The sequence below is a fragment of the Aulostomus chinensis genome, chromosome 19, assembly GCF_037954235.1.
Source record: "Aulostomus chinensis isolate RoL2024-O1b breed Wild chromosome 19, RoL_Achi_v1.0, whole genome shotgun sequence".
Classification (NCBI taxonomy): Eukaryota; Metazoa; Chordata; class Actinopteri; order Syngnathiformes; family Aulostomidae; genus Aulostomus; species Aulostomus chinensis.
In genome coordinates, this window is record NC_141338.1 from 20,701,326 (window position 1) to 20,721,146 (window position 19,821).

The 19,821-nt window shown below is 46.8% G+C and overlaps 1 protein-coding gene across 2 annotated transcripts in view; it reads right to left on the reverse strand.

Moving 5' to 3' along the window:
* Positions 1-2,560: 2,560 nt before the first annotated feature.
* LOC147244349 (uncharacterized) overlaps positions 2,561-19,821 on the reverse strand; it is a 51,124-nt gene continuing 33,863 nt past the window's right edge. For both annotated transcript variants that reach the window (XM_086186985.1, XM_086186986.1), the window contains exons 7-23: positions 15,510-16,046; positions 14,300-14,596; positions 13,736-13,834; positions 12,852-13,010; positions 12,450-12,638; positions 12,226-12,284; positions 11,962-12,109; positions 11,779-11,883; positions 10,978-11,130; positions 9,753-9,920; positions 9,094-9,267; positions 7,845-7,934; positions 7,675-7,758; positions 7,129-7,247; positions 6,500-6,608; positions 5,770-5,933; positions 2,561-5,535 (exon numbers count right to left, since the gene is read on the reverse strand). In XM_086186985.1, coding sequence (XP_086043111.1) covers positions 5,409-5,535; positions 5,770-5,933; positions 6,500-6,608; positions 7,129-7,247; positions 7,675-7,758; positions 7,845-7,934; positions 9,094-9,267; positions 9,753-9,920; positions 10,978-11,130; positions 11,779-11,883; positions 11,962-12,109; positions 12,226-12,284; positions 12,450-12,638; positions 12,852-13,010; positions 13,736-13,834; positions 14,300-14,596; positions 15,510-16,046 — 2,781 coding nt within the window. In that variant the 3' untranslated portion in view covers positions 2,561-5,408. The remainder of the gene's footprint in view (positions 5,536-5,769; positions 5,934-6,499; positions 6,609-7,128; positions 7,248-7,674; positions 7,759-7,844; positions 7,935-9,093; positions 9,268-9,752; positions 9,921-10,977; positions 11,131-11,778; positions 11,884-11,961; positions 12,110-12,225; positions 12,285-12,449; positions 12,639-12,851; positions 13,011-13,735; positions 13,835-14,299; positions 14,597-15,509; positions 16,047-19,821) is intronic.

Consider the following 19,821-nt stretch of genomic DNA (forward strand, 5'->3'; position numbering starts at 1 on the left):
TGAGCTGATGGTAACTCTGTGGGTCCCTATGAGAGCCTTCTCTGACATGGCAACACACATTACTGTGAAAATGAGGATTCATGTTGCTCCAAAATGTCACAATGAAACAAGAACTAATTGCATTAAAGGGACCATTTGTAAGCACCTGAACAAGCTAGCACCCGTCTGTCTTTGTGATATTCGTCTCTCACTCAATAGTTCGTCACTGTACCACAAAGGAGCAGTACCAGAGGGCCTGGAGAACCTGCAGGTACAGTACGGAACTATTGATCCCTCTCCCTGGAGCTTCTTTATCTGCCCAGCTGCCCAGTCCTGAAGGAAACTAGTTCCATCCATGCGTATCAGCGATCTCATTCCTGCTGTCGGTACTCAAAACTTGTCACCATGACTAAGTCTCACAGTGGGTCCGCCATTGACATGTGTTGCCCCCTATTGGTTTAGGTTGGCACTTTCCAGTAAATTTCAAGTCAAGACAGCCCAGTCTCATGTAAGTCCCCAGAATGAAGCTTCAGGTTTTGAGTCCCATACAAATCCAGTGTTCTTTACCAACACTGGTGTCATTTCGGCCATTTTACATGTTACGATGTTAAAGCCGACAGTGTAACAAAAGTTTCTAGTACACACTATTTACTAGATTCTGAGCGTACAGATAAAAGTAGACATATCAGGGTGACTTTGGTAGCCCAGTACTCCCAACACTGGTGACGTCACTACATATGTAACAATGAAGTTGTTGGCAGGTAACGTTGGGACGTGTTGTGAGCCTGGGGAAAGCATTGTGCCTCTCAGGTCATGGGGCTCAAGATCAGACCAAGTCAGTGGAGTCACTGTCGAGCCTCTTTGTTGAGGCAACGGCTAGCTTGTTCAGACCCCCCCCCCCCCCCCCCACACACACACACACACACTGCTTTGGGTTTTCACCTTTTCACAGTTTTTGAAAAGCTTTCCTGTCTTTAGTAAGACTGAAGCAGTTCGTTCACGAGTCAGAACACGTCATAGAACCTCATTGAGGAACAGATTTGGGCTCAGTTTCAAGAGAATGTTCTCCATAATGATGTAAACTTGTCGGAGGAAGAAAAAAGTGAAAGGTGTTGAAACTCGAGCAGGGAGACAAACGTCTGTAGTAAAGTTTGTATTGATCACTGGCAGGAGTTTTCTTGATATCAGTATCTGCGTCTCATCCCATCTGCTCATGGACTCCTTCGTGTTTTAAATCCAGTTTCTCAGTCGTCCAAACCTAAATTCTTAGCTTCGCGTGATGATGCTCATCGCATCTCCTTGAGTTTCCCTTTCACATGAAATCGTACTGAAACCCTCTCCTCTTGAGGCATCTCCATGAGCAGTCTTAGTCCTAAGCTGTAGTTTATAGAATTTTGAAGTTTACACTGAAGAATCATGTTGTGCCTGTTTGAAGTCTTCTGTCTATTTTTTTGTAAAGTTTGTGAGCTTCTGAATATTTGAAAGTATTATTGATCCTGGAGTGCAAAGCGAAGAGTGCAAAAGAGAACAGGAGTCACGTCACGATCCAAGCAGACAGCCGCTCAATCCAAGTACCTCGAAGAACTTTTATTTTTGGAAAACCTTCATGTGAAATCTCTCTGATGCCTGCAGTTTGTGAACATTTGGGTTTCCTGTGTGTGTTGGGTCTGTTGCACTGTCAGCATGTTTGACGCCATGAGAATGAAATGACCTGTGATGCATTCGGTGTTTCTGATGTCAGAGCTGCAAATAAATCTGTGTTTGTTATATCCGGAGTCTCATTTCCTCCCAGAGGTTTCTGGTGGAGATCTCACCTTGGCTCTTGTGTTCCTCAGGTGTCCTGCCTCTCTTCCTGGACTGGACTTGAGTTGATTCCAACCTTTCAGCTGGTGTCCAAACCTAAACCAGTTTGATTTTATGACAACCGGCATGGAGGCTGCACGGTGGTGCAGTGGTCAGCACTGTGGCCTCACAGCAAGAAGGTTCCAGGTTCGAGTCCTGGCTCAGGAATGGGATCTTTCTGTGTGGAGTTTGCATGTTCTCCCTGTTCCTGTGTGGGTTCTCTCTGGTACTCCAGCTTCCTCCACAGTCCAAAGACATGGATTTAGGGGACGAGGCTGATTGATACTCTAAATTGACCGTAGGTGTGACTGTGAGTGTGAATGGTTGTCTGTCTCTATGTGTTGGTCCTGTGATGGACTAATGACCTGTCCAGGGTGAACCCCGCCTCTCACCTGAAGGCTGCTGGGATAGGCTCCACCCCCCTGCGATCCTTACTTGTAAGGAATAAGCGGAAGATGACGATGTTCCTCACGATGCCACGATGAACGATGCCACCTCACTCATGTTATGTTTAATTATGGATAAGTGACGGGGCATGAGGACCGGTACCACTCAGGTCCTACACAGGGTCGGCCAGTCCTGCGGTTTACAGGCGCGGGATGCTTGTTGACTGATGGCACGCTGGGAGAAATTCTATGAATTCTTCTCCACACAGATGGCCGATAAAAGCAAGTTGGAGTTCGTGGAATTAACATGGAGGTTTTCAACTGTTCCGAAGACAAAAGAACCAATGATCAGATTTAAAAGTGGAGAAGATTTTATTGAAGAAAACTTCTCACCAAAAAAAACAAACAACAAAATAAATACCAGAACAGAGAACCAGTAGAATCTAACGTGTCATTAGACCTTTTTACATGGAGGCACTTGAGTGATGCGAGGAAACAAGAAGCATGACACAAAAGTGACTCTGTGTAGCAATCATTCTCCCTAGATGAGAAACTATTTCGTATAGAAAACTTTCCAAAAAGCAAAATACACCAACAAATGTAAACATGTAATCCAAAGTGTGTCTTGGGGTTAAGAACAATTCCCTCAAATTCATTTTATGTTCAACTTAGCAACAAGAGGAGGAGGAGGAGCTGAGTTTCCTTCAAATTAAAGAATCAATCCACGTCCGCACGAATACACTGTATTTTGGGGAAATATGCTAATTCAGCCAATAACCTTCAGTTAAAGCTCTATTTTCCTGGCGTAGCCGCTGGTGAGCTCAAGTCCCTCAAAGGTCATCAAACACACGTTTCTCCAAAACAATGTTTTACCTACATCACATTGTTATAACCATTTCAAACTGTGACAAATGATCATTTTAATCGTGTGTCTGTCTTCTTGAAAAAGGGGGGGAAAGCTTACAAACTGAGTTTCTTAACAAGCAACAGTTTCAAGACACAACTAGAAACCAGAACATTCCCACATTTATTTGACTTCTGAGAATTCCAGTTGTGTTCCAGTTCGTACTGCTGTTCATCCTAAAGTTAAGGCTCCATTTGGAAGCAATAACTGAATCAAGATGTGTGTCCAGTGTCTGACTGGATTTTTGACTTTTCTTTTTTGTTTGTTTTTGATACACAAAAAAAGATCCAATCCCATGAACAGATCCTCGCATAAGCAACTCTAAAATCCTGCGAATCCTCCTCTAAAATGAAGTCTCACCCAGCACTCGATTACAAAAACAGAACAATCTTCAAGAGATAGAAACAACAAAATAAACACAAAAAAAAAGCATTCCATATAAATACCTGCACTATTTTTGTGTGGGAATCAAGAAGAGCAACAACCAAATCCGACCAGATCCCTTCTGTGTGTCATTAGCCTTTAAAAGATCAACAACCAGGTGAGGACGCAAACCACAGATCCACTCGCAGCCGACAGACGGGAGACCCCTCCCATCCACGACAGATCCATCAAATAAACACTTGAAAGGCCTTAATCTGAGATGTTGGGGTCCAAACACCTTCACACCTCAATCAGACCATCCAGACGTACAGCCTGGACAACACAGCTGGATGAAAGCCCCTGCTTCTCTGGTGTCACGCGAACGCCAACAGGCTCATGAACACCTTTGGGACACCAACATTCTGCTACTGTCGGAGGACAGCAGAGAGATGCTCCAGGAAAAGAACCATGGTTCCGTCCCTGTTGAGGGTAGACCATGGACACTTGTCACTTGTCAGGCTTTTGGAAATTTTGACAATGAACCCCCAAAACACCTGCAGCTGCACTGCAGCAGCCAGTTTAGGCAACTACACTCATGTGTTCATCAATATGGATTCACTCCGTCACCACAAGCACCTCCCCAGCTGTTACACCAACGAGTACATGAACACGCAAAATGAAAAATACCATCCATCTTTCTTTCTTTCTTTTCTCACAATCTGTCAAAGTGAGGGGGGATTATACAGCAGACGTAGTAGAACACACCATAGTAATCAGTTCATTCATCAACTCCAGCATGATTAGAACCTCAAAATACACTTCAGCCCAACCAACAACACATAAAGTAAAGACTCAGACCTGGGCCCGGACCCGAGGGCTGTGTGAGCAGCCTGAGCTCGTTAACCTTTACATACATGTACTACAGAATACATGCTCTTCTCCCAATTCAGTACTTTCACAGTACTCGAGTGCTGATTTGATTACGATTGATGTGCTTTTCCTTTTTCAGATATGAATGTCAGGCCCTGGAATCAAATATGTCACTTGGAAATTTACTTCATCATACTTAAAAATAAAAGACATGCAATGTTTATCTCATTGTTTTAAACTTTGGCAAAGCTGAACATAAACATCTAATATTGCAAATCCCCTAAAAATCGAATAACAACATCCTATAATCATCAGCCATGAAAGACTTACACTGGTGGTTTTAGCTTAGAAAACTGCAGAATCCTGGACATTCGATCTCAGGACGATAAAAAAAAAAACGAATCTGAAGAAAAGTTACATTTTTAAGTGAGTGTGTGCGTGCGTGTGTGTGGGGGTTCTGGAGCAAGGACAGTCTGCGGTACTGTGGTGCAGTGCTGACCCCGGCCTCCCCTGAGAGCCTGCGTGTCTACTGGGATTCCTGCTGGTGACCAGTTAGTCAAGTCCTCAATTTACTCGGAAGATTCCTGGAAAGAAAAATTTCCTTTGGTTTTAATCACATGGATGAAATTCTGAAGTCTGCTTCACTTCACTAAATCCACCCCATCAACTTCTGGCAGACAAGTACTCAAAGCAAATGGAGAGGAATGGCTCCAGGAGCAGGAGGCTGACGACCTGATTCATACTACAGATACACACCTGGACACTGATGACCACAGTTCTTTCCAGGAACCTTTTTTTCTCCAGGAAATTACAGGGTCCTCAAAACACAGTTTCAAAAACATTTGAATTTACAGCAGACAGAGTAAAGACAGATTAAGGGTTTTTCTCCTGTGAATGGGTCAAAACTCAACACCCCACGGCAGCTGCTCCGAGCATCAGCTGCCGTGCTGAGTGAGTCTTGGTGGGTCATTGCCAGCGTTCGTCTCTCGTCACACGTGGACAAACCCTGACGACAGCGTCACCTCTTCTACACTCTGGTGTTGCGATGCGACCTGCCGGAGAGTTTAGACTGTGGTGACGTTGGGCTGCAGCTGCTGCTGCTGCTGCTGCTGATCCTCATCTTCATCATCCATGCTCAGGTCCAGCCGGAGGTTATCCAGAGTCTGACGGATGGTCAGAGTGTCCTTGCGCCTGTTGGGACAGAGACACAGAAGGTCAGTTCTCATCTTCCCCTGGAACTGACGTGGAGCTACATGAGTAGGAGAGAAGGGGAACTTTGAAATCACACTGTTGGTGGAGGCTGCTAACACACACACACACACACAAACACACACACACACACACACACACACACAGACTTCGCCATGTTCTCTCTCTAACTTCTAAAGGTACGATACTTTGGTCATGTAGTGGAAGAGAACGTACTTTGTCTGCATGTGCTGCTCCAGCAGCTGCCTCTGCAGCCGGCCGTTGGCCTCCCTCTCCTCAGCCAGCTCCCTCTGGGTGTGGCGGCACTGCGCCTCCCTCCTGCTGGCCTCCTCCTCCGACTCATTTAGCTGACGCTTCAGCGAGCGGATCCTCTGGGTCATCTGAAGGACCAATCACAGAGATCTACTTAGTTGGGACAGGAATGTTTAGAAAGCACGAGAGCTCTTTACTTTTGAGTCCGTCTGAATGTTTCACAGCACCGAGTGTAACGAGTAGCACGTGTCTGTTGAGGTCTGAAATCCAGAACTCCCTCTCAGCTGGGAACGACCAGTCAGTGCTGGCTCTCAGCTTGAAAACCCCTCTAACAAGGGAAAAGGCTGCTGTGCGATCAGCCTCATGTTTCCTGTCATGGAACCAACAGATAGCCTGACGCTGACCGCACACACCTCGATGTAACACTAGTTTGACTGGAGAGAGCTGGTAACAGCAGTGCAACACCTTCTGTTGGTTGTCAAAAAGTTGGCACGACACACAAAAGGGTCTGTAACGAAGAGCCGAGAGAACACCGCTGATCTGACCTCCGCCAGAACCGGTCCAGACGTGGAGCTCCCAACCGACACTCCTCAAACAGGCTTGTTGGACTTCAGTGAGTTTTACCTAAGACCATCATTAGTGTGTGTGTGTGTGTGTGTGTGTGTGTGTGTGTGTGTGTGTGTGTGTGTGTTACCAGGTCTTTCTGTTCGGTTGCTATCCTGTGCTCCTCCTCCATCTGATCACTCAGCTCGTTGATCCTCCTCTCCAGCTTACTGATGGTATTTGTCAGAACAGCTTTGTTCCTGCACCAAACACAAGTCAATCATTTTTATATTAGTCTAGTTACTCTGTTCTGATGCTGTGTTGCTTGTGTGTGTGTGTGTGTGTGTGTGTGTGTGTGTGTGTTGCACCTTTGCAAGCGTTTGTTGGTACAAGAAAGGCATAAGTGTGTAGATTGAGGAACCCTTTTAACCACCAGTTTGCTGCTCTGCCACAGACTCACTGGTGTCGGTGCAGCACAATGTTTGACACAAGTCAAGAAATTTCCAGAAACTAAAGACCAAATCATACGTTTGAACCGTAATGTACTGCACATGCATCTGAAAATGATTGGTTCAACTGAAAACCAGTCATGATTTGTGTCTGTGGAGGTAAAACCTGAACCTGAGACTCAGAATTTGGGGCTGAATAACTGGAGTGAAGAGTAAGATGTGGATCGAGGAGGGCTACTTGAGAGAGAATGTGTACAGAATGTATGAAAGATACATTTTATGATAAAATACAGCGTCAGATTACAACATACAACAGGGTCATGTGACTGACCTCTCCTCAGTCCTCAGAGAGTTCTCCAAGTCCTTGACTCTGTTCTCTGTCCTGGAGATGACGTCCTCCTGAACTCTGGAGCTCTGAAGCTCCTCCAGCTCCAGGCGGTGTTCGCGCAGCTACATACACACACACACACACACACACACACACACACACACACACACACAGATTTTACAACTCCGTTCCTTCTACACTGTCTCTATTCGTACAAGTACTACTGTATTGTATGTATCAAGTCATGAATCATAAAGATGAAGTCTGTTGTGTTTCACAAATGTGCTGCTGTGTAGCTGGAGAGGGGCTAACAAGCCGCTAGCCGCCCTTCCCAGGTGAGTGTTTGAGTGGAGGCTGGTTGAGCAGGCTCAGGTGCAGCAGTGGAGGCGCCTTCACGTTTGGGATGCTCAACAAAATATATATATATATATATATATATATAGTATGTATGAACTGATATTTTTGAGGTTTATGTCCGTGATGCTGGCTCAGATTCACACAGACACAGACACAGACACAGACACAGACACACACACACACACACACTACCTGTCTCTCCATAATGGCCTTCTCTGTCTCCAGCTGGTCGTTCTGATCTTTCTCCTGAATCAGCTTCAGCTGCAGCTGCTCAGTCTGACACAAACAAGTTCTCAGATCAGTCGTACGTGAGAGCAGCCATGAACGTGTCCCGCTGCCCTCCAGGCTCCTGCTGCGTTTACCTGCTCTATGGCTCTCTTGTGCTTGGCGGCCCAGCGCTGCTCGCTGTCATGCAGCTCCTCCAGGTCACTCTCCAGGTCGATCAGCTTCTCCTGAGAGGTTCACAAGTTTCATTCAAACAACTGAACTTTTTTTCAAACGGCCTCTGATCCCAGGTCAGGGCCCATGATCTCATCAGCAGAGCACACTGAGCTTATTTAGAAATGGGACAGATTAAGCATCTTCAGAAATAGCAACATGATGAATTTTTTGGATTATGGAATTAGCACACTGATTGCTAAACAGGATTTGCATAATTAATACCCCATTAACCCCAAACTGCTGGTTTGCACAACTGATTAATTCAAGTGGACATCTCTGTTTCAGTCATGAGGTCATGTGGATCATGTCAGGGACGCATCGGGGAAAACAGAGATACTGAAAATAAAAAAATGACGGTTCAACCGTGGTGATGCTGCTCAGGGCTGAGAGTGAAGAGGAGAAGTTTGGCGAAATTCACCTTTCCACCAAAGACCCGGGACGCTTTTAAGATTCACGACACGGCTGAGGGTCCTGCTGCAGGGGAGTGTTGGCGGGTCAAACTCAGCTGATCCAGCAAGCTGCTGTCCGGCTTCTACCAAGACCCAACAAGCCCAGTGTGTATTTACACTCCTCACATATCCTTGCTGGCTGCCAGCACCTAAAATGATCCAGAATAGCTTTGGGGCCGACATGCAGGACCCGAGAGACCCAGTGGCCCAGTGGCGAGGCTGACCACTGGAGACCTGAAGGCCAGACGGCCAGAGACTGGAAGGTGAGGACCACTTCTGCAGTCAAACTCAAGACTTGACACATGTTTTTTTCCATAACTATAATTTTTATAGTTACAAAATAATGAAATCTGTGCTTGGCTTTGAAATCATATGTTCTTGCTTGTTTCAGCAGAGCTGGCAGAGATTTAACGTCGATGAGCTCCACAGCAGATGTCAGTGACTCAGTCCTTCGGCTGGCGGCGCCTCCATGACTGAGTCCCAGTTTGCAGGGATTCTTCTCACTTATCAGGCACTCTGACGCTGAGATGTGACTTGTCTTGCTAGTGTGAGATTGAAAGTGACTCCGTGCTGGATGAGAACATGTACATGCAGGTCTGTTGCTTAGTGAGACTCAGGGTCCAGATCGTGGACATTTCTCGCCCCTTTCAAAATGTAATCTTGTTCAACACTTGAGTGAAAGCAGGAACTGAGCCAGTGCGGGTGAGGGGCTGCTCCGTACCTGAGCTAGCTTCAGTTGTTTGGCCAAGTCGTCTTTGGTCTGGTTGGTGCTGGTCAGCTCCAAGTGGAGGTCGTCCACCGACCTTTCCGCCTGCCTGCACTGCAGCTGGATCCTCTCTCTCAGCTGGATCTCCTCCTCCAGTGTCCGCTCTTTTTCAATCAGCTTACCTGACACCTGGTGGGGAGGTGCCATCAGACATCATTCTACTGTCCAGACAGCTAGTCAAGATTGTCTGAAACAGAGGACAGACTGAAACAGAGGACAGACTGAAACAGGAGGACAGACTGAAACAGAGGACAGACGGAAACAGGAGGACAGACTGAAACAGAGGAAGACAGACTGAAACAGAGGACAGACTGAAACAGAGGACAGACTGAAACAGGAGGACAGACTGAAACAGAGGAAGACAGACTGAAACAGAGGAGGACAGACTGAAACAGAGGACAGACTGAAACAGAGGAAGACAGACTGAAACAGAGGAGGACAGACTGAAACAAAGGAGGACAGAACAAAACAGAGGACAGACTGAAACAGAGGAGGACAGAACAAAACAGAGGACAGACTGAAACAGGAGGACAGACTGAAACAGAGGAGGACAGACTGAAACAAAGGAGGACAGAACAAAACAGAGGACAGTTCATAAAGGTTGATGGATGTACCTCCCCCTGCAGCCTGCTGACCAGAGCCTGGAGCCTCTGCAGCTCCTGGTCCTTCTCCAGCACTGACTCCTCCAGCTCCTCCATCCTCAGCTGGGCGTCCTCACGCAGCTTCTGCTGCAGGTTCACCTCTGCTGAGGACTGCGTGGACATCTGCATGGCCTCGCTCAGCTGGAAACACACAACACGCTCTTTACATGCGTGTCTCTTTAAGGGAAGGCAGCTATCAAGTTTGATGGAGTGGATTCAGCAGCTAACCACCGTGCTGGCTAGTATCTTCTGCTTTTGCAGTTTCTATTGTCCCTTACATGTTTATTTACTAGTTTGGATGATGAGAAACAAACAAACAAACAAACAAACAAACAAACAAACAATCCCTGAGAGAAAATACCAAGATTTCACATTAAAGATATAAGCCAGGAAAAGATGAGTTTGTTGAAGGAAGTAGAAATAAAGACACTCTTTCCTTTGGTGGCTTTCTACTGAACTCCAGGAGACGTTTAAAAATGAAGATTCAAACTTTATGTGCTGACATTTATAGTTTGTTTTTCTCACTTTGGGAAGCCATGATGGGACAGTCAGCTGGGCTCAGCGCCAGTGTGTGAACGAGTTTGTCCTGAGGGGTTTCACTACGAAGCAAGTTCATCATAGCCAGGCTTTCTTTCAATAAGCCGGCTCGACAAACCCTACCACTCACAATCAGAGATAATTGGTGGATGAGCTCTTTCTTTGTCAATCAAAGCTTTCAGCTTAAGGCTCTCTGCGCGTCCCCATAAAAAGGGGCGTTGAACGCATCATGTGACTCTCTGGAAATGGAGCGATAGGTTAGGGTTAGGGTTCACATACGGCTGCTCCAGCAGTTTGTATAAATAACGTCTTCCCTCAGCTGAGAATCTGTAGCATTCATAGAGAAGGACAAGAAAAGATGGCGGATCACTCCGGGCTCTAAATACTCTCTCCCTCTGAGGAGAACCTTGCACAATAATTGCGGCGAGGTCCACCGGATTATTCAAAATGGTGATGCCATTTTCAAAAGAGGTGGTTAGTGAGAGGGCCAAAACTCAGAACATAACCTGCTCCAGACCAGGTTAAGTTTGATGCATCAGTTACCATGGTGATCTAGCCAAAAAAGAGAGCCACCTTCGTGACATTGACAACCCTGGCTTGAGTCTCACCTCGCCAACCCACTAATCTCACTTTGTAGTCCACCCCTCTGCTGTGTGTGTACCTCTGTCTCCAGCCTGGTGATGGTGCTGTGGAGCTCCGATGTCTTTTTGTCTCTGCTGTCTTTGTCCACTTCAAACTCCTCCAACTGTCTCTCGGCCAGCCACAACTTCTCCGACAGCACCTTAGCGTGCTGGGTCTGCTTCTCAAGGTTCTCCTGAACACACAGATCACGGAGCATGAGCCACAGCACCGACTGTGAAGAGTGTATGTTAAACACAGCTCAAAGAAACCAACAAACGAAGCTGCTGGCGGGAATGCTCCGTCCATGTTTGCTGAGGATAAGATGGAATGAAACGATTCGGGGTGTTTCTGAGTCCAAGCTGAGGGCCAGAAACGGGGTTCTGACTGTGCCACATCACACCGAGATTTGCAGGTTTTTCAGAAATAATAATAATAATAATAATAATAATAATAATAATAATAATCGGTTTTGATGTAACATATTTTGCTCTTTTGTCCTCTTTTTGACCAAAATGAACCTGGTGCTTATCCTGGCTTACCCTGTAAACCATCGAAGAACCAGTTTGCTTTTACACTGGCTGAGAGCTACAATGGAGCATCATGGCGTCACCTCGTACGTCTCAATTCTCCCAGTAATGCTCGCCATTCTCATTTAAATCAGCATCAACAACAACTCCATCATCTTTCTTTCTCTTGAGCTTTGTTCCTCGGTGCCAGCTCAGAGCCAGTTCTTTTGGCCAGGGGCCAGGTCTTTCTCTGTGGAAACAGGAGGAACTGCTTCCAGGCACTGGCTCTGAGCTAGCTTCAGAACTGCTTCGGAGGAACAAGGGTTCCAGTGTACCTCAGCATCCTGGATCTTGTTTTTGAGGGACTGCTGTAAGAAGTTGAAGGCGTACTCCTGAGTGTTGGCCTCCACCATCACGTCCCGGGCCTGCTTCACCTCAATCTGCATGCACAAACATAATCGGTACCATGCAGGCTCATGTCTACAACAACATCACTTTATGGTGTCATGTGACCCCACCTCCATCTCTCTGAATCTCTCTGCCATGGTCTGGTGCTCTCTCTCCATCTCGACCATCTGCTCTCTCATCTTCTTCAGCTCATTGGAGAGCTGCGTGTTGCTCCTCAGCAGGTCCTCGTTGTTCACCAGCAAGCCGCGCATCTCAAACCTTCAGAGACACAACCGTCATGCTACAGAAGCTTTTAAGGCAAACCCATGTTTGTTATTACACTTTAAATACAGTTAAATAAGGAAGAAGAAAGAAAACACAGAATCCTGTCCAACCTGATCTGGTTCCTCTCCTTCTCCATCTCCACACTCTCTGCCTCCAAGAACTGGTTACGCTGGAGACGACCACACACACACACACACACACACACACACACACACACACACACACACACACACACACACACACACACTCCATCACATATTGTGTTGTCTTGTTAGTGTAACAGTGGTTTCACTAGCTGACCCTGGAGTGATTGTGAGTCAGACCAGCTCTCTACCTTCTGACAGGCATCCAGCTGTTTGGTCAGTTCCTCAATGAAGTCTTTCCTGTTGGGTGCCCCCAGAGTGGCAGATCTCATGCTGTAGTGGCTCTGTAGCCCCTGAGATGGTAGCCCCTGAGATGGTAGCCCCTGAGATGGTAGCCCCTGAGATGGTACCAGCTGAGATGGTACCAACTGAGATGGAAACTGCACATGAGAAAAACACGGTAAGAACCACGAGGAACTATATTCGTACGGCACCTTTCATTCAAGAAACCTCCAGCTCAAAGAGAGGGGAAGAATAAAATCCTGTTATTACGGTGCGTACCTGTCGGGTTTATCCTGTGTGTGTGTGTGTGTGTGTGTGTGTGTGTGTGCGTGTGTGTGTGTGTGTGTGTGTGTGTGTGTGTGTGAGCTTACAGGGTTGGTAATCTCAGTCCTCCTTTTTAACAGGGCGTCGTAGGTGGAAAATCGGGGGCGGGGGGAGGTGAGGGTGGGCGTGGCCATTGGCACTGGACTGGTGCTGCGACTGTTGAAGCTGAACAGGTTCAACTCGGAGGTGGCTGGAGACATCACACTCTGAGAACAGAGAAGAGCAAGGAGGGTCAGTCACCAAACCAATGCTGGATGAGGTTCCTGGGGGGCTCGTGGATGGACAGCACAGTCACTGGCACGTTGGCTGCTGAGTATAAAGAGTGTACTGATGCTCCACTCCACTCCAGTGTACCACACACAGTATTGTACAGTGCAGTGGAGTTCAGTCTCATCAAACCTGTCCTGAGACCAGCTCATTGTAGCCTCTGCTGTTCCTGAGATTCTGCCACTTTAATCCTTGTGAACGAATAGATGAATATGAGACACAGCTGTCAGTCAAACCCAGAGAAGCTACTCAAAATGGAGAGCCATGTTTCTCTCAGAGGTAAATCAGGTGACATGAACACCTGTAAGCAGCTGATAGATGCGGTTAACATGAATGTGTCAGTTCCTATTCAGTTGTAACACTGGAGGGCACTTGGAAAATGTACGTTATGTCACTCTCAATTTGAGTGAAATACGTGATCTAGTAGGCCATCGTGACTGTGTTACACTTTATAGAAGACATTTTTGGAGTTCTCTCCACATCTCACCACCATTTACTGTTACCATGGAGATGAAAGACTGTAAATTACAGTGAAAATGAGCCCCAAAACAGCTCAAAGGTCAGATGGGTTAATAGCTGAAGTATAGAATAAAGAATTAGTCAATCAAGGCAACAGATCCATGATGAGACATCATCATAAAACATAAAACACCACGTTACAAACCTTAAAATCTGACATCCGGTGCGAGGGGTTGTAATCCATGGATGCGGTGGTGGTGTACGGGCTGTTGAACACCCTGGGGGGGCTGTCGACCACACCCAGCTGTCAAGAAACAAACCACACAACCATGACATCACACCTCTAATCTAGAATGCAGGGAAATGGATTATTATCCCTATTAATACTAATAATGACAATAATGTTCTTGGTTAAGAGTGACACTAAAAGACGATGATGACTGTTTAATTTTCACTTGTGCAAATGTCATCATTATTGAATGAAAACTTGTATTATGACTAAATATGATCACCAAAACCAATTCCCAAAACCTGAATGGTCCTGAGGGTGGTGGGTCTCCATCACGAGCCTGACCAGACCCACCACAGGAGACCTGAGGTCTGCTGTTTGTCCAGGAGGTGGCACTGTTTGCTAACTACAGAATAACCGGTGAAAATAATCTCTCATCTTCCTCCCACACACACACACACACACACACACACACACACACACACACACACACACACACACACACCTAAATACACCCCATCCATTAAGTGTCCCACTCACCCGATCAGACATGGTGTCCCAGTCCCGCGAGGCCAGGGACTCTAAGGACCCTCGGTAGTGGTTCAGCCCCACCCGGCTGGTCTCCCATCGGGACTGCCTGGGGCCATTCTCCCCCAGCGTCCTGATGCCACCGCCGCCGGGACCATCTGCATCTCTGCTACTCAACCCGTTGGTCTTCAACTCGTGGTTGAGGAACAGCTGATATTTGGGGTTCTGGCTGGTGGGCACGGCTCTTGGCGTGGATGGCTCCTCCTCTGACAGGCTGTCCCGCTGCTTGTTAGAATCAGATTCAGACTCCTGGAGGAGAAGCGTGACACTGCCATCAGTGGGAGCAGTGATTGACAGCTGACAGGACACAGAAGTATCAGGTCAAATGACAAAGACAACGGTGAACTTGTTAGAGACGAGAGGAAAACTGAAGAGATGAAGTGAGACATGCGGATTTAAATGAATCAGACAAATTCCATTTGTAGCAGCTGCAAACACACACGCGCACATGCACACACGCACGCACACACACATGTAACTTGAGTTCTCTGACTGTTCCACCCAGCCAGACAGCCCGCTGAGATGTTACACTTTTATCACCACCCGCCATGTTTCCCTGTCATGTCTACAAACAAAACAATGATTCTGATATTATTCCTGCTTCAAACACAAACAAAATAAACATAATCAATACAAACAGAACTCTGTTGCTGGTAATTTCTCTGGGGCTTCTGGCTCCAGCTTGGTTCTGATGTTCCTCGCACACGTTAGAACAGTTCCCCTCACGTGCGTCCTAATCATGAACATGCAGCCCAGGCACATCCATTACATCAACTCAATATTTACACAGACAATAGAAGCAATAAGTGTCCAAAAGAAACTCAAGCCAACAGAGTTTGATCACACAGTGTGAAGATTTCTGCGTCTCAATCAGTTTCATGCTCTGGAATCAACACAACCACAGCTTGAACGCGTTTCCGTCTGTTCAGACCAGAACCAGAACGAGACAGATCAAAGAGAAGTCAGAGTTAGATCTGGGGAAGCTGCTTTGATTAGTGTGATTGCAGAGGAGCTTTACAATGTGGTTTCATGCTGTGGCGTCACCGTGCTGGAGAGCGCTGCAGTGGTCATGCCAGGAGGTGCACTCAGAGAACCTTTAGGACCTGACATGCCGTCTTCACGCGTCTCATGCAAGCACGAGGGGTTTTTCGTGTTGTCTTACCGATCCCATGCCAGAGTCAGCCATTGAATCTCGACCAGCGTCTGTGGTTTGTGCTTTGCTCTGAGCGTCTGAGCTGGTCCTCTCAGCACCGCCCCCTACTGGACAGTCAATTCTGGCTGTTATCTGACCAGTCTTGGCACCTCTGGGGGTGCATGCAGACTCCTTCGGACAGGCTTCCCTGAATGGGGTGGTCACAGTGATGCTGGGAACTGAGCTCTCGTCAGGACTGGTGATTCTCTGAGTAGAAACACTTGACTTGGAGCTTGGAGACTTGACAGCCTCGGAGCAGGCAAACATTTGGACTCTTCCAACTCCGGATTGAGGGCTCTGTGGGGAACCAGAGGACGTTTCGGGATCTTGACCAGAGAACTTGCTGATCAGATCTTTGACGCTGCCGGCTCGGCGTAGGTTTGAGCTGCGCGAGAGGCTTGCAGCTGGTTTCTGCTGACTGGCTCTCCAAGTCGGCTTTGCCTCTCCTTTATTGTTGGGCTGCTGTGGACTTTGGGGTGATATGGGGGGAGTAGACTCAGATCCATGCTGAAAGAGGTGAACACAACAACAGATCCCCCCCAGAAATGTTAAAAGACAATGACAGCAGGCACACTGACACCTCTGGGAGAGTCAGAGGGAGCCTCTCGGGAACTGGACCACCCCGGTGGCCCTCGGTGAACCACGCCACCACCTAAAAGTCATTGTGTGTTTCCCTCAATATATTCTGTTGAGGCTGCAGATGCTTTTCACTGCTTGGAAGAAACTTATGAGCCTTATGAGCCTCAAAAATATCACATTTTTGTTTGTCTTTTTCTGTTTTTTTAATTAAACAAAAAATTAGAACACATGAAAACATCTCCAGCCCTTTTAGAAAGATCCACAATTAAAGTCTAAATTTACCTGAAAAAAATATTAGCATTGGGAAATAATTATTTGATGAATGTTATTCAATGTTGTCCAAAATGCTGCTTTTATCTAGACTACAAGTGGATGAGGGTTTCTGAGCCAGCAGTGTGAATAGGTTGGTATAAGGCTGGTTTCAGGTGTATCAGGCTGGTTTCAGGTGTATCAGGTGTATCTGGTGTATCAGGCTGGTATCAGGTGTATCTGGTGTATCAGGTGTATCAGGCTGGTATCAGGTGTATCAGGCAGGTATCAGGTGTATCTGGTGTATCAGGTGTATCAGGCTGGTATCAGGTGTTTCAGGCAGGTATCAGGTGTATCTGGTGTATCAGGTGTATCAGGCTGGTATCAGGTGTATCAGGCAGGTATCAGGTGTATCTGGTGTATCAGGTGTATCAGGCTGGTATCAGGTGTTTCAGGCAGGTATCAGGTGTATCTGGTGTATCAGGTGTATCAGGCTGGTTTTAGGTTTATCAGGTGTATCAGGTGTATCAGGCAGGTATCAGGTGTATCAGGTGTATCAGGCTGGTTTTAGGTTTATCAGGTGTATCAGGTGTATCAGGCTGGTTTTAGGTTTATCAGGTGTATCGGGTGTATCAGGCTGGTATCAGGTGTATCAGGCTGGTTTTAGGTTTATCAGGTGTATCAGGTGTATCAGGCTGGTTTTAGGTTTATCAGGTGTATCAGGCTGGTATCAGGTGTATCAGGTGTATCAGGCTGATATCAGGTGTATCAGGCAGGTATCAGGTGTATCTGGTGTATCAGGTGTATCAGGTGTATCAGGCTGGTATCAGGTGTATCAGGCAGGTATCAGGTGTATCTGGTGTATCAGGTGTATCAGGTGTATCAGGCAGGTATCAGGTGTATCTGGTGTATCAGGTGTATCAGGTGTATCAGGCTGGTATCAGGTGTATCTGGTGTATCAGGTGTATCAGGCTGGTATCAGGTGTTTCAGGCAGGTATCAGGTGTATCTGGTGTATCAGGTGTATCAGGCTGGTTTTAGGTTTATCAGGTGTATCAGGTGTATCAGGCAGGTATCAGGTGTATCAGGTGTATCAGGCTGGTTTTAGGTTTATCAGGTGTATCAGGTGTATCAGGCTGGTTTTAGGTTTATCAGGTGTATCGGGTGTATCAGGCTGGTATCAGGTGTATCAGGCTGGTTTTAGGTTTATCAGGTGTATCAGGTGTATCAGGCTGGTTTTAGGTTTATCAGGTGTATCAGGCTGGTATCAGGTGTATCAGGCTGGTATCAGGTGTATCAGGTGTATCAGGCTGATATCAGGTGTATCAGGCAGGTATCAGGTGTATCTGGTGTATCAGGTGTATCAGGTGTATCAGGCTGGTATCAGGTGTATCAGGCAGGTATCAGGTGTATCTGGTGTATCAGGTGTATCAGGTGTATCAGGCAGGTATCAGGTGTATCTGGTGTATCAGGTGTATCAGGTGTATCAGGCTGGTATCAGGTGTATCTGGTGTATCAGGTGTATCAGGCTGGTATCAGTTGTATCAGGTGTATCAAGTATATTAGGTGTATCGGTTGTATCGGGTGTATCAGGTGTATCAGGTATATTAGGTGTATCGGGTGTATCGGGTGTATCAGGTGTATCAGGTATATTAGGTGTATCGGGTGTATCGGGTGTATCAGGTGTATCAGGTATATTAGGTGTATGAGGTGTATCAGGCTGGTATCAGGTGTATCTGGTGTATCAGGTGTATCAGGCTGGTATCAGGTGTATCAGGTGTATCAAGTATATTAGGTGTATCGGTTGTATCGGGTGTATCAGGTATATTAGGTGTATCGGGTGTATAAGGTGTGTCTTTGTGTCACCCACCAGGAGCTCAGGAGCTGCCAGGTGCTGATTAACCAGAGAAACGTGAGGCTTCGTTCTGTTATCGTCTCAAATACTGTCGGACCAACAAAGCAGCAAGACGAGGGTCAATATTGGTTCAGCAGCTCTACGCTGCTCTGAGAACCAGGAGGGCCGGACAGCCACGCTGAGGGGACCACTTTCCCTGGGGTCCCTGTTTGTCAAGTCCTGCATAGGAAGGAGAGCACTGATACAAATCAACTACGAGGGCTTGTTACACTAATACTTCATTCCTGTTCTGCCAGTTTGCTAATTTCTTAGAATCGAGTCCTGTCAGCAACCTCGCCTCAAACATTACCAGCTTCACTGATGAAGTTTGAAGTTGAAATGGGCTCTTGACCCTGAGAGCAGCACTTCTGCAGGTCCATTCAACCTGCCAGTTCTTCTCTTTATGCGATTGTGTTGTTTGTTGCAATGAATTCATGATAGACATAATGACATGAATCCCTGTGTGTGTCAGTGGGTGTGTGTTTATCCTGAGATAAATCCCTCTTGAGAAACCACAACATCTGCTGGCTCATCTGAAAGATCTACCCCCGAAACAACAACACCCCCCACGTCTCTCCCAGAAATAATTAGATTTGAAAAAAGACGGAGACCCCGAAGTCCACTTAAGTTTCAAACTCAGAGGAGAGAAGAAGAAATGAAAATGACAGCAGTTTTCATTGTTTGCCAACCAGCCACTTGACTAAATCCAACTTTAATTAATAATCATCACAACAAGGCCGCTGCCACTCAGAGAAATGAAGTGGCGGCTGTCCAAGGGTTTAACTTTCTGACTCTGGGTCTAAAGCATCGAGTGGACTTAAGCCAGGGACTCGTCTGGCCACCTCCCCCAGGGAAGGTGAATCGAGGCTGGGATGGGAGACGAGTCGAGGACCGGGGGGGTTTAGGATCGTTGCTAATCACTGCAGTATTAACATGTTTTCAGGCTGAGGAGGGATTAGCTCGGAGCTGATGGTTTTTAATATTATTATTTTTGCCCTGTAAACTGAGCGTGCTCAGTGTGGACTGTCCCTTCACACACATGCTATTGTCAACATTTCTGTTCAGCATCGAGCTTTAAAAGTAGAAATCCTCGACTCACAGACCCTGACAACGAACGGTCAGACATTAATGCTGAAAGTAGGTTGTTGAGGATTTAGAGTCAATACAGTCAGAGAGAGAGAGGCAGACAGAGCACAGTCAGGTTTGTATTCCCCACGGTCCTGACACACACACACACACACACACACACACACACACACACACACACACACACACACACACACACACAAACACACATGCACGCACGCACGCGCGCACACACTGGTCCTCCATTCCCCATGGCCTCACTACAGTACAGACATATGGTGGAGAGCTGTACGCCATCTGACCCACATACGACAGCAAAGCATCCTGGGAAATGCAGAGGATGCCTTGCTGATGTTTGGCCCACAGGCACTCTGGGTTTTCCTCCAGGATGCGGTCCGAGCCAGGAGGCTTTCTGCTGTTACCTGACGGGATGATTCACTGCTCATCTGTCATCTTCATACGCTGTTCAGCCAAA